Here is a 17,739-nt window from a genome sequence, read left to right as displayed (position 1 = left end):
GGAGGTAACAGGACCACCGTTTCATTTGGTATTTCCCAATGCACATGTGATGGTATAGTATTCACCAACTCAGATCCATATGCAAGTCGATCCACATAACTAGTGAACTTATAATCAACCAATCTGTTTATGGATTCAGATGTACGGGTTGTTAGACATGCTATAGCGTGGGCACATGGTATACCGCTTTTTTGCCATTTACCACAACTACATACCCTTCATTCAAGTTGTACGTTGGTGGTTGCAAAATTGTCATCGACTTGATATGTATCCCTATACAAACGTCTTGCATTCCAATTGTAAGACTTGCTGACACATTTTTGAACTTTACTCTCAACGTAAGGGGTCAACCCACCAGATAACCTCCCTGAAAAATTTGATATTTTAATAAAAATAATAACACATTAAAAAAAGTAAATAAAACAATCTCCCTTACCCGCCACGTCGGCCCGTTCAGCATACTTTGATTGTATCGACATGGTGATTAACTCAATTATCGTTGTTATAGGAAACTCACGTCTGGATATAATTTGCAAAATTTCAGGGACGTCAATCGATTTAACATTGTAGCGTATTTTTGGGAAATATGTTCGTGTCCATTTTGAAATCGGAATATCGTCAAGCCAGTAAATTGGACTCTTAAGCAAGGAAAAGATAGGTGATTTCCTACATGCAGTTTGCAACCTTTCCAAACACAAGTAAAAATCATCAACGCTATATGCATTGCATGACTTCCAAAACAACGATTCAACTTCCGTACTGTTATGTCCCACACAGTCACATATCTTTCGAGCTATATCTTTAGGACAATATCCATGATAGGAATCCGGGTAGGCACTATAAACACCAAATTCTATTTTATCACACAGGTTGCTTATGAAACCAACCTCTATGTCGTCACCTAAACAATCTTTTAACCTCATCATGAACCATCTCCATGATTCTTCACACTCTAAGGTTCCCAAACCAATTGCTAAGAGTAGTGGTTCATGATTTCCATCTAAAGCCACTGCGAAGTACATTGTTGTCAGATAGCTCCCAATAAGGGGTAAATAACCCACATATATCAGCAGTATCATGCACCTAAGGAAGGTACGAATCTACATAAAAACGAACACATATTAGTGATGAGTAAAAACTAATCGACATACATTACCATGAAATATTATATAACTCAATAAAATTAGTATGTTATACCACGCAACCTAAAGCCACAAAACAGAATTGAAAGCGGTTGGTATCGGTTTTCTTGATGGTTGTGAAGGTATTAGGATTTGTTCGTTGAAGGTTATGCAAGAAAATTGGTAGTTGAGAAAAGCTGCTTCCGATGTTAGTACTCATTTTCAAAACCGATGAAAGTGCTCTACAATCATCACACAAATGCAATATCAATAAAATGAGATTATAAATAGAAAATATTGTATCTCTAATGTTCACAATTCATAGTTTAACCTTTTAAATTCGTAGTCAAACCAGTTCATTTCATAGTCAAATTTCACTGACCGACATAACAATACTACAGAACGTACTTGTCTGGATTTCGTAGTTCAACTTTTTGAATTCATAGTCAAACCAGTTCATTTCATAGTCAAATTTCACTGACCGACATGACAATACTACAGAACGTACTTGTCTGGATTTCGTAGTTCAACTTTTTGAATTCATAGTCAAACCAGTTCATTTCATAGTCAAATTTCACTGGCTGACAAGACAATACTACAGAATGTACTTGTCTGGATTTCGTAGTTCAACTTTTTGAATTCATAGTCAAACCAGTTCATTTCATAGTCAAATTTCACTGACCGACAAGACAATACTACAGAATGTACTTGTCTGGATTTTGTAGTTCAACTTTTTGAATTCATAGTCAAACCAGTTCATTTCATAGTCAAATTTCACTGACTGACAAGACAATACTACCATATGTACTTGTCTGGATTTCGTAGTTCAACTTTTTGAATTCATAGTCAAACCAGTTCAATTCATAGTCAAAAAGATTTGTCTGTAACATGATTTCTTCTATAAAAGGGTGTCACTCAGTATGAAAATTGTATCAGTCAAAGCAACTCCTATTTATAAGAAAAACAAGGCTAATGGCATACTGCAATTGCGGAGGAGAACGTATCGTTAGGATTTTGGGAACATCTAAAAACCCAGGAAGATTGTTTTACGCTTCCCCATATTTGGTATCATGTTGTTAACGTCATTCAAATTTAAACCATCGTGTTTACATCACAAAAATTTATTTTCTTACTGTGAATATTAAATTTAACAGGGACCAAAATGCGGGTTTATCAGTTGGGTTGATGAAGAGAAGGACCAATCTTCTATGGTAATAGCTAAAGTAGCTAACTCTAATAAGCTCTTTCAATCAGAAAATAAGAAGTTAAAGATAGCGTTGGTTTGTAGTTGGGTGTTGTTCTTGGCAGTTCTTGTTTACAAGTTGTAAGCTTTTCAATATTGTTTTTATGGTTTTGAAGTTGTTAGGTCAATAAATTGTTGTATTTGTAACGTTAAAACAAATGTTGTAGTCGTTCTTATGTTGTATGTAATGTTAAGTAATTAGTAGGTCATTAATTTGTTGTAATTGTCGTAACGTTATATTTTTTGCCGTCCGTTGAGTAAACTGTAAAAGTAAACTAATAATGAAATCCAACATTAATTTATATATACATTTATATAATCCAACTACATAGGACCAAGACAAGACCCCCAAATAATTTTTGCCATCCAGATACGGAACTCTAAAGCTGCGTTCTTTGGGTCAATAAGAACACGTATTGGTTTACCTGAAACCAATTGCTCCATAAACATACAAAGAAATACACCGTAATCTCCCAAATGACTACTTTGTTGGGGAACGTTTTCTTCATAAATGAATTGCATATTCAATGGAATCCTTGGGATGTTCCTCCGGGCCCAATACTTAATCTTATCCAAATAATTTGCCACCCGACGTTCAAATTTGGAAAAGATTCCTTCAAATTGGAATTTTTCATAAGCACCTCTACCAAGACTGTCATAAATATGCACTTCCATTGACGCTAATCGTAGTTCCCCAAATAGCCAATGATTAGGGGATGAATGAATCGGCAATAAGACCTGTATAAGGATCAGAAAATAAAATTATGTTTATTTACATCACAATACAACAAAAACATAACAAAAAAACGATATTATTTTCAATATAAACTATTAAGTTTACCGTATCAACATCCCACCAAGCAACCATGAAGTTGGGGTACATAGCAATACCAGCCATAAACGCCCTCCAGTCCTGTCCTTCTTCCAAAGCATGAGAAACAAAAAAAATTGGAGGCATTATTGTATGTCGGTCGCTCTCAAACCGTCTCTCCATCAACAGTCGGTACCAAATGGTTATATGCTGCACACATGATACTTTTGTTATTGACTAAAAAACAATTAACTTTTAAAAGAATTAATTAACAATTAATTTACCGCTGACTCCAACCATCCGTCGTGTGTATGCCCAAACAATGAGCTCCAAAAATCTCTATCTAACACGAAATTAAACAAACGATGCTGGACATCATATGAATGCAATACATAATTTTGGATGACATCCTCATCGCCTGCTACATAAGGTTGCAGGCGCAACATGGAGAAGTCATGAGCAACACCAAAAACTGGAGGAGGAACGGGGCTTGTTGATTTCATATCAACCTTCTTTTTTGTTCTTCTTTTTTGCTTCAGTGTCGTGTGCAACTAAAAACAATATTGAAATGTTTAAATCTATATCTTTCATATAATTCACAAAAACATAAAATCATCGGTTTATAAATAAAACGAATACCTCGGTGTAAGGAGGGCACAAATATTGTGATGGTTTTCGACTCCTCGGTTTATCGGGTGTAACTTCTTTGTCATCATCGTCATCATGAAAATAATCTACATTTCCCGTTATTATTAGTTCGTCTTCGTCCGGCACATCATCATCAAATTTGTTCCCCGCATTGTCATTCCTCTCCTCCCACTCCTACATTAAAAATAATACTTTATACTTAATAACGAAATACACATACTTTAATAAGCAATAATATCTAAATAAACAAAATATTTATATTAATGTAACTATAATAACCTCTTTAACTCCACTATAATCATTTACATCAAACACATCATCATCAAATTTGTTCCCCGCATACTCATTCCTCTCCTCCAACACCTACATTAAAAATATAACTTTTTACTCAATAAAAAAAGACACTTTAATAAAAAGTAATTATTATAATCGTAAAGGTAACATCTATAACAACCTTCTCGTCTTGAGTATCACCAAAAACATTTTCAGTTGTATTGTTTTTATTCATCACTTCATCTTGTACAACCTATATTTTTCAAATATAAAATATGAACACAGGTATTCATATATGTTAATAAAATTTAATAAATAGTGTAGCGTGTAACTAACCTGTTCATCATAATTTCTTTGTGACTCTGTCCTACCATCATAAAAAATGTTGCTCCAAAATTGGTCATTATTCACTTCTTCAACAAAAACCTCTGTAGGTTGTCGGTTCATAAACACATGCTGCTCCAGTGCATGTAGCCGTTTCAACACCTCGTCTAGCTTGTGTTTCCCACTGCCCCGACCTCTACCATGAGAGCAACCACTGGACGACATACTAGACGAAGATTCGTCTTGTCTCCTAAAATGGTCCCGTACTGGGGATGGAACTGCTTTCCCTTCACCATATACATACTCTTGAAATGACATATAATAAAAAGATGTCATCTCATCATCACCCGGTAGCATGTTTTGTCTTGGTAGTAGCCCCGCCTAAAAAATTAAACATATTAAAAATGCATATAAAAGTATAATAATCAACTTTATTAATAATAAACGAATTAATTTTAAACCTGCATCTTTGACCAAATCTTGTTCACGTCAACCCATTTCAATATTTTTGTTCCGCTCCATCGTTTCATCCGAGACAAGTCTTTATTTTTTCTCAATGCAAATCCACATGCACGAACAGCCGGAATCATCTCATATATCCATATCTACAATTTTTTACAATTACAGTAATAAAAGTTAAAATTAAAATAAAAAACATAACAATAAAACAATTTAAATATAAGAAAATTTTTATACCTTTATTGGAGCCGTAAATCCTGAGACGGAGTACTTTAAAGTTTTACCACCCTCAGAAACCGATAAATTATTATGTATCTTATTCCATGTATCCTCAAGGTCAACATAGGTAAAATCCCAGAGATAGCTACCCCAAGCGAAGCTAACAAAACAAAAAAACAAAATTGATTATTATATAAATTATAACTTTAATAAATTAGAATTTTTAACGTAAACAAAATATACCTATTCCAGAGATCCAAATTCTCAGCCAAATAAAACCAATTTTGTGCCACCCGATCGTTAACTTCTTTACCCAAAAAACATTCACACAAAATGTATATCAAACATACTCTAACCGCATCAACATCGTCAAGTGCTAGGAATGTTCGATTTAAAATTAATCTTTTCAGGTCGCCGATTTTCACCGAACTATTAGTATGGTTCGGAAATAGCCGTTCACGCAGTAAACATCTTTTTTTACTGCTTATTAATTTTTCTGACCCTTTTCTCCCAATGTTTTTTGGATACTCCCCAAAATTGAAGCCGGTAATCAAACAAAACTCTTCCGGCCCATACACCATTTTCGTATTGCCTACTCGAAAATATAAACGTTTTATTCCATCTGGATATAAAACAGGATCCGGCCAGATCTGATGAAGGAATATTTTATGAAACAATAATGCGTCCCCTTGTAAATGAGGGACATCAATAAAATAACCAAATACGGTATCTCTGAAAATAGCACGTCGGACATCATCTAAAACTTTAAATACTTCCCATATGTTACCGCCACAGCCTTTTAAGTTCGCAAAGGCTTTCGTATTTATTAAACTAAAATCATGCTGCAGAAAAAACACAAAAACAAATTAAATAACTAAAAAATATATTTTTTTTAAATATATGATTACGAACTGCAAATACAATTTCTTAATTACTAATATATATATATTTCCGATAAAAAACAATAACATACACATATATAAACAATTTTCCAAGTTATACAACTAATATATTAACGATAGAAAACAATATCATACATAATTATATAAACATTTTATTAAACATATTTTCAAGTTAAACGATAAATATATAAACAATTTTTATCTTTCTAATTAAAACTAACATTTTATAACCATATAAACAAAAAAAAAATTTAAAAATAAAACGACAAACAAACTAACAGTTTTGCAAGTTATACGACAACTTTATACAAATTTTCAACTTACACGACAAATACAAACAATTTCTAACAATATATATACAACAAATTTTCAACTTATACAAATGTTTTACTTATACGACAAACACAAACAATTTCTAACAATATATATACAACAAATTTTCAACTTATACAAATGTTTTACTTATACGACAAACACAAACAATTTCTAACAATATATATACCACAAATTTTCAACTTATACAAATGTTATACCTATACGACAAATATATATACAAACGACTATTTTGCACTTTATATAAACAACTATACGATTAGAATATACAAGATTTCAGGTTATATAACAACTTAAAAAATAACAAAAATAACAAATTGTAAACATTATCTACGCAGTCTCTACTTGTCTCTACTTGCATTTAAACTTCAAGTATACTAACAAATATTAAAACTATCAAACACAACAAAATTACCCTTTTTTAACACTAAATAATACAACAAATGATAAAATAAAGAGATTGTTGACATTAAAAGAGTTAAGATCTAACCATATTTGCGGGATTGTTGACATAATCCTCACTTTTCTTCAAAAACTAGCCAAAATTCCGAGATAAGCCAAAAGTTAGAGAGAGTTTTTGTGTAGAGAAAGGTGAAAAATGAAGAAAAAAAAAACGTTTTTATAGTGAAAATCGATGGTATTTCGCAGATGGGCCTTCTCATCTGCGAAAGTACAAGTACTAAAAGCACAGTTGTGCTTTAGGCACTTGTACTTTCGCAGATGAGAAGCCCATTTCGCAGATGGGACCTTCTCATCTGCGAAATTAGTGGCTATTTTTGTAATTTCGATTTTTTTTTTGGTTATTTTTGTAATATCATTAGTGTAAATGGTTATTTTTGTAAATTTCTCTGATTTTTTTCCCATCTTTATGTGCTATAAGATGAAATTAGTTCATATTTTATGTCAAATGAGATGAATATTTTAATCTTTATGTGATGAAAGCTGAAAAATTTCCATTTTATCGTGGAAAATGAAAATTTTCCATAATAATGTGGTAAACGATGATTTTTTTAGTCTTTATGTGATCAAATATGAATTTTTCATGTCTTTATGTGAATAAATGAAAATTTTAAACTTTTTGTGATAAAAGATGGTTTTTTTCCAAATTTATGTAATAAAATGTGATAATTTCCATCTTTATGTGATAAAAGATGACACGAACTATGCCAAGATATGATTGAATCAAAGTGTAGGGAACGAATGATAAGTCATGGTGTTGGTCCTAAAAATAAATAAATTATGTAAGAAAAAATAAATCTGTCAATTTAAATAGTTATGTCTGGTGATAGAAATGATTGAGGATATAAATAGGCAACCAAATTTTGACTGACTACCAAAAATAACAATATACTTCATTTTACCCGATATGAGCAATGTATTTTACTTGTGAAAAAAATGCTATTATTGGTAAATAAACCGATGTGTAGTGCTATCATGAGTAAGAATTTGTAAGTACGTTACTATTAAGTGCATTGCAACTAAAAATACGTGTATTTACTGATGCAGGTAGCATTTTATATTCAAAAGATGAGTTGTGTCTGTGTGTTGTATGTGCATTTTGTGTTGTGTGTGTTGTATGTATTGTATGTGCTTTGTTACTATGTTTATGCACATGTTGATAAAAATTATGAAATTTACATATGTTTTTTGAAGAGTCCTCAATTGATGTTATAAATGAAAATTAAAACGTATATTATAGCTAATATTGTAATTGTAAAACCATATTTAAAAGGTCTATTTCACCCAACATATCAACATAAATATATTCCTAAAGAAAAATAAATTATATTTCTATTGTTATCCGAAACTATTCGTTGAACATAAAGTATTTGATTCCACCACAATACGTTTGTAATATGCCATGTTTTTTGAAAGAAAAAAAATTATTCACCATCCACAAAAAGAAAACTATCCATTCAAATCTCCGAAACAATCACGTAATTTCGAAATAAAAATTAAAATCGCAAAGAAACTAATAACCGAAAAGAATTAATGCCCACCCGCTGCTTTGCGCGGGTACGCAACTAATATATATATATATATATATATATATATATATATATATATATATATATATATATATATATATATATATATATATATATATATAATGGGTATAAACTAAATCATAATATTTATCATGCCGAAAAGATAAAATCATGGTGTTTTTTTTTGAAATGAGGTGTAAACTAATTTATGTTGTAAACAAAACAATATTTAATTAATATAAACATGAACTTTCATGATTTTATGAATAATATACTTTATTATTTTAATTATATAACCTTTTATCTTTTTAAAGCAAATTAATAAGTTAAAAAGCAAAAAATTATACTATAAGAAATGAGATATATGTTTGTTAAAAAAAGATGAGAGTATAATATTAATATATATATATATATATATATATATATATATATATATATATATATATTGTTAATAACTATTATAAAATATTATTTAACTTTTTTTTAATAAAGTAGATAATCATTATGGTTGTCTAATTAGCCAAATAAGATCTTCTTTTAACCCACCCCTAAGACTGGAGGGTGTGGGGTGCGGTTTCAGCTGATATGACACTGAAATACCGTCCCCTCCCTGCGGTTTCAAAGTGCAGTTTGGAGAGTACGGTAACAATTGGAAGCGCTCCCTTTCTATCTCTCTTCCTTTATCTCTCTATCTATCTCTTCTTTCTTTCCCTCTTCCAGTGCTATCCACCCCTTGGGTGTTGTAAAAAAATACGGTAAAAAGAAAGAGTGTCACACCACTCCTCAGCCTAAAAAGCTTTTTATGGAGCTCAACCCAATAAAAAAAGAACAAACCACGTGTCCTTTTTTCTTGCTCTCGATCACCAAACCTTGTAAATGTCCCAAACTACAAACTACTTGGTCTACATCATCCATTCGACTCAAGACCCACTACCATTTATTTAATTTAGTAAATAAAACAAATACTAAAATAAACTTGAATAATCTGTCAAGATTAAACCTTTAACATATTGTCAGTTGATTTTGTGGTCCTTCATGTTGGACCTAGACCGTCCGGTCTTATGTCAAAATGTTTATGAATGGTATAGAAATAGAGAATACACAATCTACCCATGCATATGGTAGTTCAATTTCCGCTATTTCAAAAGAAAATAATAATAAAACATACATATATAGATTAATCAAAAACAAAAAAAAATTAGAGTACAATCTTGAAGATACAAAGTATCTACTGTTACCTGCCACTAGCAATAGGTAATATTGTAAGCTTGCTCATGCTATCAAATGTACTCGAACTTCCAGTTGCCCCCTCTGTGCATTCGTAGTCATCAGTTGGTCCTTTAAGCAAATACTCAGCTTCGTATTCATTCGAAGTACTTTGCACCCACGGATGCTTTTGTATCAATGATGCCAATATTCCTTCCAGCTCCATAGCTACTTCCTTCATGGTAGGCCTTTCATCTCCTTGAACATGTAAGCATCTTGCTGCAAGTGTTGCGACTTTGATGATCTCGTTAGGATCATCATCTTTCTGCAGCTGTTCATCAAGAATCTGAAAGAGTCGTCCCTGTTTCAAAGAAGATAGAAAATGCATGGCTAGGTTCCTCTCTTCCTCTGGCCTATCAAAGCTAAGAGCTTTTTTTCCAGTCATCAGTTCCACCAACACTACCCCGAAACTGTAAACATCACTCTTATCTGTCAGCTGATTCGTCTGCATATATTCAGGATCTAAGTAGCCTAGTGTTCCTTGCACCATTGTCTCCAGCTCTATTTGATCCATAGGAACTAGCCTCGATGCTCCAAAATCAGCTACTTTTGCTTCAAAACTATCATCCAAGAGAATGTTCGTTGGCTTGACATCTCGATGGATGACTGGGACTGATGCAGCAGAGTGTAAGTAGGAAAGGGCTTCAGCTGTTTCTGTTGCTATTCTAAGTCTGATGTCCCATGTAATAGCAGACGACTTGCCTTTGTTGTGGATATGATCAGAGAGTGTGCCATTTGAAATGAATTCATAAACCAATAATGGGACCTCTGATTCCAGGCAACATCCAATCAGCTTCACCACATTTCTGTGATTAATTTGAGAAAGGATGATCACTTCGTTGATAAATTGCTCTATCTGGGTATCGTTTTGATCGGCTAGTTTGGACTTCTTTATGGCAACTGTTCTGCTATCTGATAGCACTCCTTTATAAACTGTGCCATAGCCACCCTTACCAATAATCCTGTTATCATGATAGTTGTTGGTTGCCCTCTTAAGCTCTTCTACAGTAAAGACTTTTGCTTGATCATTAGATCCACCATCCCCAGAAATCCGTTGTTGCAACAGGATTCCACCATTTTTCTTGAAGAATTTTTCTCTAAGGATCATAAGTTTACGTTTCTTGAGTCCGAAATACAACCAATTAACAAACACAATCAGAACGATGGCAGCAAATGAGGAACCTGCAACAAGAAAAACTTTAATTTATATACCACAATTAATGATTTAAGTTGTTGTAGTAGGAGCTAGCTCAACATGAAAGGATAATATTGCCACTTTACTTACCTACTGAAATCTTTATAAGCATTGATTGATCTGCAGTGCAGCCTGTTCCATCTTTCCTTCCATCTCCAGAATAACCTTTTCGGCATTTACATGTATAGTTTCCTGGTTCATCATTGCATATATGTACGCAACCGTGATCTTCTTTTTGACACTCATCAACATCTGTAGAGTACATTTCATTAGGGTCAAACAGTACTGATGCTGCAAGGATTGGAATATAGCGGAAAGAAACAAGAAAAATATGGAATATCACTTACTGTTGCAGCGAACATAAGGATTGCCTTCATAGCCTTCACTACAAATACAACGATAACCACGACCTTTATAAGTTTTATCACATATGCTGTTTTCCCTGCATAAGAATTTATCCACGTCCTTTTTTGCTATGTCACAAGTCGAGTTTCCAATTCCCCAGTCAAGTAACATAGGCACCTTTCGGCTTTGAAAATTAAGCAAATTAGTGGTAGAAAAACTGAACTTCCCTTCTTGTACAAAAAAGCCATAGCTACAAGGGTTGAAGTCAGTTATATTTGTATGGTTATTATAGCTGCTTAGACTCATGCGAAAAGAGTTCATTCCTTCTGGCACTGCTACTTCACAACACCCAACACCCGAGCAAGATCCATTTGTAACAAGCTTGTTGCTACCACATCTAGAAATGCAACCAGTGCCAACAGACACATTCCCCCTTGTTCCATTAAAATATGCATGCGTGTCACAACCAATGGCAATAAACTTGTTCTTGGTTGAGACCTGAAAATCCCTGTCTGTAACTGCCAATATCAAAGATGCACGCCTCCTATAAGTTGGACCAGAGATGTTGTAGCAATCACTCGCTACAAACATCATAATCTCCATCTCACTTGTGTCCGTTGACATATTTGTTATGACAACATCATTTTTGGGTAGTCCAAGGAAAAGTGTTTGCTCACCGGATGATGATTTGTTACAAGTAACAAGGAAATCAGAATTGTAGTAGCATCCCTCACCCGAACCAAAAGGGAACATAATAGTCACATTGCCACACGACTTTTCACAATGTGACTCGTCTTGTGCATATGCTGCTCCCAAAGCTGCCGTAGCTGCTACTACTATTAGTATCTTTAAATGCATTGTTGCTTTCTGTGTGTTTGTGATTTCGATATTGATTGGAGATAATGATCAAGAGTTCTTATATGTACATTCACATGAAGACGTAGTCCCATCTAACAACTAGTTGAATTTTCTTGAAAAGGTCTTTGTATGTTTGCCTAGTATTACTAAGTTTTCTGAAACCTGCCACGAGCCTTCTTAAAAAGTAAAATGTAATAATATGTTTTAATAAATCTTTGAACTTGCAAGCCTCCAATATGACGGCATCCCTCCAAATACAAAACGTTTATAGTGAAGATGAGTAATAGATCACACCTGTTTTTTCAAATAAATTTTGAAAGGTTTGCAATAAATATTACAATTAGTATATTTAAAATTTATAATTAAAGTATCATCTACCAGGACTTTAAAAAAAATATAATATTAACTATGATATTTATTAATAATATACAGTTTTACATTTGTCCCATTTATTTAACTAGTTTTCATACCATATTATTAGAAATTGACTGAATAAATTAACTAAGTATTATAGTTGCGTCTTGTTTTGAAAATAACATAGTAACTAAAAGAATATATGTGTTATTTTGTATATAAACATAGATATATGTTTTGTGATAGGATGTTCTTACTATGTTGTTGTCATTATTAAAAAAATTAAGGGCATTCAAAATATATTGAACTCCATAAAGTTCAATGGATTGCCACATCATTTTTATATAATCCATATAACTCTATATATTTTTTTTCTTATAATGCATTAAACTTTACAGAGTTCAATAGAATGTTACAAAATATAATTTATAATATAAATTTAAGAATTAAAAACTTTTATTTTTTCTATTGAAGAATTCAATGATCATTGAATTACAAATTCACTAAATATCAATGTGTCATCTCACAATAATATAGTTTATCTATTGATGAGATATAAATTTGCAACCTTATTCAACTCTCTCATTAAACTTACAATTATGGATACTCTAATGTATAAATTTATCAGTATTAATATTTTTTGTTTTTACTGTTGTTGTTTGAAGTTGTTTTTCTTCCTATCTATTCTCTTATCATTTTTAGATTATGAATAGTGTAATAAAAAAATTATTAATTTTATTAAATATGATTAATGTCATAATATTAACTATGTAGAAAAGTAATAGAAAGAAAACTATGAGGATATTTGATTTCTCTAATAACAAATAGACTATAGTTAAAGTATTGGGTCACCTTAATTTATTATAATGCAAATGATATACGGCACGAAAGACACCTTAAAGACACCTTTAGAAGATGAATAGAATATGCATAAACCCAAAGGCATTTTAGCTATACAATCTTAAAACTTGATCATATTTGTCTCTTCTGTCTAAGAACCTTTCCTCTGATTCGAGAACAATGGTAATAATTACCATTTATGAATGCCAGTTGATGCAGAATAGTCTACAAGTTATATATTATATAACTTGAATGGTCCTTAAAGTCTTTTAATTAGAAAAAGTCAATTGATGTTGAATAGTCTACAAACTTATAGTCAATGATCCTTGAGAATTGAGATAGTAACTTTTGAACCGCACACGTAATTACTTGACTTGAAATTGGGTCTACCGCTTCGTGAGATTCGTAATGTACTAAAGCCCAACTAGCTTTCATATGCTGACTATATCCAAATTTTATTGTACAAGTGTTGATGGACCGTATAATTTGTATAATTGAGATATGTAAATGCAAATAAAAGTGATAACCTAATTATAAAAAAAAAAAAAAAAATTATAATAAAAAACTAAAATTAGAAAAAGAAAAAAGTGAGGCTAAAATAGTTTTTTTGGAGAGATTTAACAGAGGAGGTTTGAGTCTGCAACACCCTCAGGGACCATGAATACATTTTTTGCCAACCATTTCAAAAAATTTGACTTAAAGTTCATAAAAGTACAAATCATAGGGGCCAAATTGTAATTTACTCATTCTTTCTAATACTACAATTTTAGAATTAAAAACTACAATGATTAAAAATGTTATTATATATACAATTAAATCTCAATGTTCTTATGAACAGTGTCTTTTTAACCAGGATAAAAATTTTGGTCTGGTTTTTATCTATTTATCGGCTGGTTCATTTTTTTACCGGCTGCTTTTGTTTTTATGTTTGGCTTCCGGCTTAAAGTACAAAATGGGCAACGATTCTTCCGGTTTCTTCTCACAATCCCATCGCCGCACAGACCTTTTCTCACCGCTTTATTCCTTTCATCTTCCTCCGTCGTATGTATTTTAGTTTCACCTTTCCCATTGCCCTGCATAGAGGCCGATTACCTCTGCAAATCGTTTGAGAATCTGCGACCCATCGACCGATTTCCACCTCGCCCCTCCGATGATGACGTATGAATAATTCCCCCCGATCGTACTGGACTGGTAGTTCCATTAGCAACTTCGGAATTCCTCAGTAAGACGATGAACCCACAAAAGTGATATTCCAGATTACCGTCTCTATCTCTAAACAATTGGGATGAAAAAGGCACAGAAAGAAAGCGAACCTGAGTACAACGTGTGTTCTTCGATTTCGGCTGTCAGGTTAACTACAGCTCTCTCACGATCTCTGCATTTTTCCAGTACAAACCGATTAATTTGAGGTTAAATAAGGTTTTCCGCTTACTCCTCAATCGTTGATACCTCTTAGCGATTTCTGGTGCATACCCCGATCGACTTTGGTTCCTATTGCTTCAGTCATTTTTTTTTTCATTTGCCTTTGTAAAATCATCATCAGCTGATGACAAAGACAATGCAGGTTTGTGCGTTCTTTTATCAGTAAAGAATGTTACCATACAGTTTTGCAATGGAACATTTGAATTGGTTCAGCTCATACACAACAATTACAAGGGGATCAGTTTCGTCCCGATGCTTCTGGTTCGGTTTGAACACAACAATGACATAGCTTCCCTACTACACCCAATAATTTACAGGTATCAGTTTTGTTGTTATGCACGGTAACTGTTTGATGAAATGCATGACAGATGTGTTGTGTAATGAGATTTTTTGAAGTTATAGAAGACCTTACAACTAAAGTACAACTCAAAGATCAAATGGAAATTGCACATTTATACTGCCTGTTATTTGTTAAAGTAATGTTTTTTTTTACTTACGGGATGATTGTTTAAATCTATTTTGTACACTTTAATATGGGACTGATATTGTTGTGTGGTTTTGATCTAAGGTTTTCAATTTAGATGTGGCTAAAGATGGTAAACGATTTGCACGTGTAAGGTTCTGAACTCCTGATATATGACTCATGATCTTTTACCCCTATTACTAAAAGTTACTGAAAGTTGCTATATGTGTCCTAATATATTGAGTAATTGAAATGTTATCTATTTAAGAGGAAAATTGATGTTTGTTATTGATTTACATGGTTATTGCTTTTAAAAAAAGTTGATAAGGAGGATTTGGTGATGCCTGTTAGGATTTCAAATGCTTTTAAAAAGGTACTCCCTCCGTCCCATTTTTATTGTCTACCTTCCTATTTCTAGTTGTCCCAAAATTATTGTCATTGCTAAAAATAAATGTGCACTTTTACAATTTTACCCTTTATTTGAGTCATCTATCATATCTTTAATATTCTAATTTTTGAGAAGGAAAATAAGAATAAATTATAATATGTACTTTACGAAAACAAAAGATAAAGTGGCAATAAATTAGTGAGCTTCAATTCCAAAAGAGAAATATCTTTACGTTTTCATTACAACAAAATCAAAACACAGTGAAGTGTTTTTTACAAAAACTTTTGATAAGCAATTTTTTAATGGTTCAAAAACATTATAGCATCATCTATTAAACTCTGATCACACTCAATTTGGAGTGGCAAGTTATCTTGTCGTTCTAACCTATTTTTACCAATATGCGGTACATGATAGTTGTTGCCACCTTGAATCTTCATGATCTCTTTCATGCATGTTTGTAGAGTTAAAAAAACATTGTTAAGTTGTTGCGATTGCATTCTTTCAAAAGATGTTTGAACCGCATCAACCAATTCATCAATTGTACGCAAAGCCTCTTGTTCTTGAAGTGATTGTATTGCCCGAAAAAATCCAAGGTCTAACACATTCAAATCCGGGCTATTTGGGGGCTGAAAACAAAGTCGAATATCAAACCCATCTCGAGATGCCGCTTCAAGAAACTCGCTATCATTAACATCAACATGGGGCTTTGCGTTGTCTTGTTGAATAAATATGGGACCCGTATGACCTCGCGGCCATTTAGCTCTAATATCCGGTAGAACTTTTTCTATCAACCATGACTTTGTTATCTCTTTTTTTACCGATAGAATAGGCTTTGTCTCCAATGTTCCCGCAACATGGTTTTTGCTTGAACGTTTAGCGGGTTCCAATGTTGTAAATGGATAGATACCTATTTTTCCCGAAAAAACTTCGTTGCCCGATGAATCAAATATCGGTCTTGCTACCGCCGCTAGAAACATAACCTTTGTGATAAATTTTTTGCTTTTGCATGTTCTTAATGGTTCATCCTCACCGGGGACTAGATAGTAACGTTTTGATGGTTTTGACATGTAAAACCATTTCTCATCAATATGGACAACGTTAAACATATCATAGAATGTAGGAAGTGGACTAAATAATGATGACAACGTAATCTTTGATAAACAAAATTCTAACCTTGCTCTTTTATTCTCATGAGTTAGAGTCGGCTTGATGGCATTTGTATGCGGTCGAAGCACACCTTCCTTAATCCGTCTATGCATAGTTTATTTTGAAACATTTAAAGATTTTGCAAGAGATCGTATATTGGATCGACGACGTAACGGAATTTCTGAAACTTGATTCAAATTTATTTGTATCCTTTTCCGCCCGACAACCATTGACATGTTTGAAGATAAATCAACCGGTAATCCTTGGTCAACTTGATTTTTACCTTGACGCCAAATACGACTAACGGTCCGTTTAGAAACCGAGAATAGTGAAGCTACTTCACTTGCGGAACCTTTCTTTAATCGTCCATCCAAACTTTCTTGCAATAAGACTTGGAATATAGCTTGACGTTGTGCAATGGTAGTGTTTTTTTTAGTGAGTGGATTTGTGGAATGCTCCATATGAAATTTAAGTGTGAAATGAGAATAAAGTTGAATATGGTGTATTAGGAACTCTTAGATGCAAATAAATACAGCCAAATTTATTGTTATGTACGTAGTTATGGCGGCATATTTGCCACCATAAGAATATGAAATTTAAAAGTGATTGAAAAAAAGTTGACGATTAAAATTCTTATACGGAATAGTCAAAAATTTAGATCATTTTAACATTAAAACATGGCGGCACTTTTACCTCCATTTGTTTACCAAAAAAAAAACAAAATTTTTAAAATAGGAATATTACTTTTGTTGAGTAAATATTTTACTGCAAAGTTTTTATTGTATATAGAGTAATTAAAAATCTAGAATTTTAAAAGAAAGTAATGTAAGATTTAAAAAAAAGGGTATAAATGTCATTTTACTGATTAAAGTAATCAGTAATTATTGTTTTCTTAAACTTTGTGTTTTTTGTCTGTGGACAATAAAAATGGGACGGAGGGAGTATTTCTTTTTCTTTTGTAGATTTTAGTACAAACCTGTAATTTTAACATTCTTACACCTTTTAATATGAAACTGAAATTTCTCTTTGCTTATTTTAATGGAATTTGGTATTGGTTTAATGAGTTGTATGGCAATATAACTACGTTTTTAACGAAGCAAACATGATTATGAAATATGATAACTAATAACTCATTCCATTT

The 17,739-nt window shown here is 32.5% G+C and overlaps 2 protein-coding genes across 2 annotated transcripts; both read right to left on the bottom strand.

Annotated features, from left to right (window-relative positions):
• Positions 1–218: 218 nt before the first annotated feature.
• LOC145009551 (uncharacterized) lies at positions 219–1,022 on the bottom strand. Its single transcript, XM_078968228.1, has 2 exons — positions 437–1,022; positions 219–367 (listed from the first exon to the last, which is right to left on the bottom strand). The coding sequence occupies exons 1-2, from the start codon at positions 1,020–1,022 to the stop codon at positions 219–221; spliced, it is 735 nt and encodes a 244-aa protein (XP_078824354.1).
• Positions 1,023–9,387: 8,365 nt separating this feature from the next.
• Positions 9,388–11,997, bottom strand: LOC145011924 (wall-associated receptor kinase 2-like). The gene is made up of 3 exons (XM_078970668.1): positions 11,130–11,997; positions 10,873–11,034; positions 9,388–10,769 (listed from the first exon to the last, which is right to left on the bottom strand). Exons 1-3 carry the CDS (start codon positions 11,983–11,985, stop codon positions 9,556–9,558), a joined length of 2,232 nt encoding a protein of 743 aa, XP_078826794.1. The 5' UTR covers positions 11,986–11,997; the 3' UTR covers positions 9,388–9,555.
• Between the last annotated feature and the right edge of the window lie 5,742 nt (positions 11,998–17,739).

This window comes from Lactuca saligna, chromosome 8 (assembly GCF_052625555.1).
Source record: "Lactuca saligna cultivar CGN05327 chromosome 8, ASM5262555v1, whole genome shotgun sequence".
In the NCBI taxonomy this organism is placed as follows: domain Eukaryota; kingdom Viridiplantae; phylum Streptophyta; class Magnoliopsida; order Asterales; family Asteraceae; genus Lactuca; species Lactuca saligna.
The sequence above is the reverse complement of the archived record's forward strand: the minus strand, read 5'-3'. Positions and strand labels throughout refer to the sequence as shown.

What these genes read in the sequence shown, in the direction of transcription:
- LOC145009551 (XM_078968228.1), bottom strand. Translation starts at nt 1,022, where the DNA reads ATGTACTTCGCAGTGGCTTTAGATGGAAATCATGAACCACTACTCTTA. An exon ending in TGAACGGGCCGACGTGGCGG is followed by an intron (nt 368 to 436) that starts GTAAGGGAGATT and finishes CAAATTTTTCAG; the next exon opens with GGAGGTTATCTGGTGGGTTG.
- LOC145011924 (XM_078970668.1), bottom strand. Translation starts at nt 11,985, where the DNA reads ATGCATTTAAAGATACTAATAGTAGTAGCAGCTACGGCAGCTTTGGGA. An exon ending in TCCTTATGTTCGCTGCAACA is followed by an intron (nt 11,035 to 11,129) that starts GTAAGTGATATT and finishes TGTACTCTACAG; the next exon opens with ATGTTGATGAGTGTCAAAAA. An exon ending in GCTTATAAAGATTTCAGTAG is followed by an intron (nt 10,770 to 10,872) that starts GTAAGTAAAGTG and finishes TTCTTGTTGCAG; the next exon opens with GTTCCTCATTTGCTGCCATC.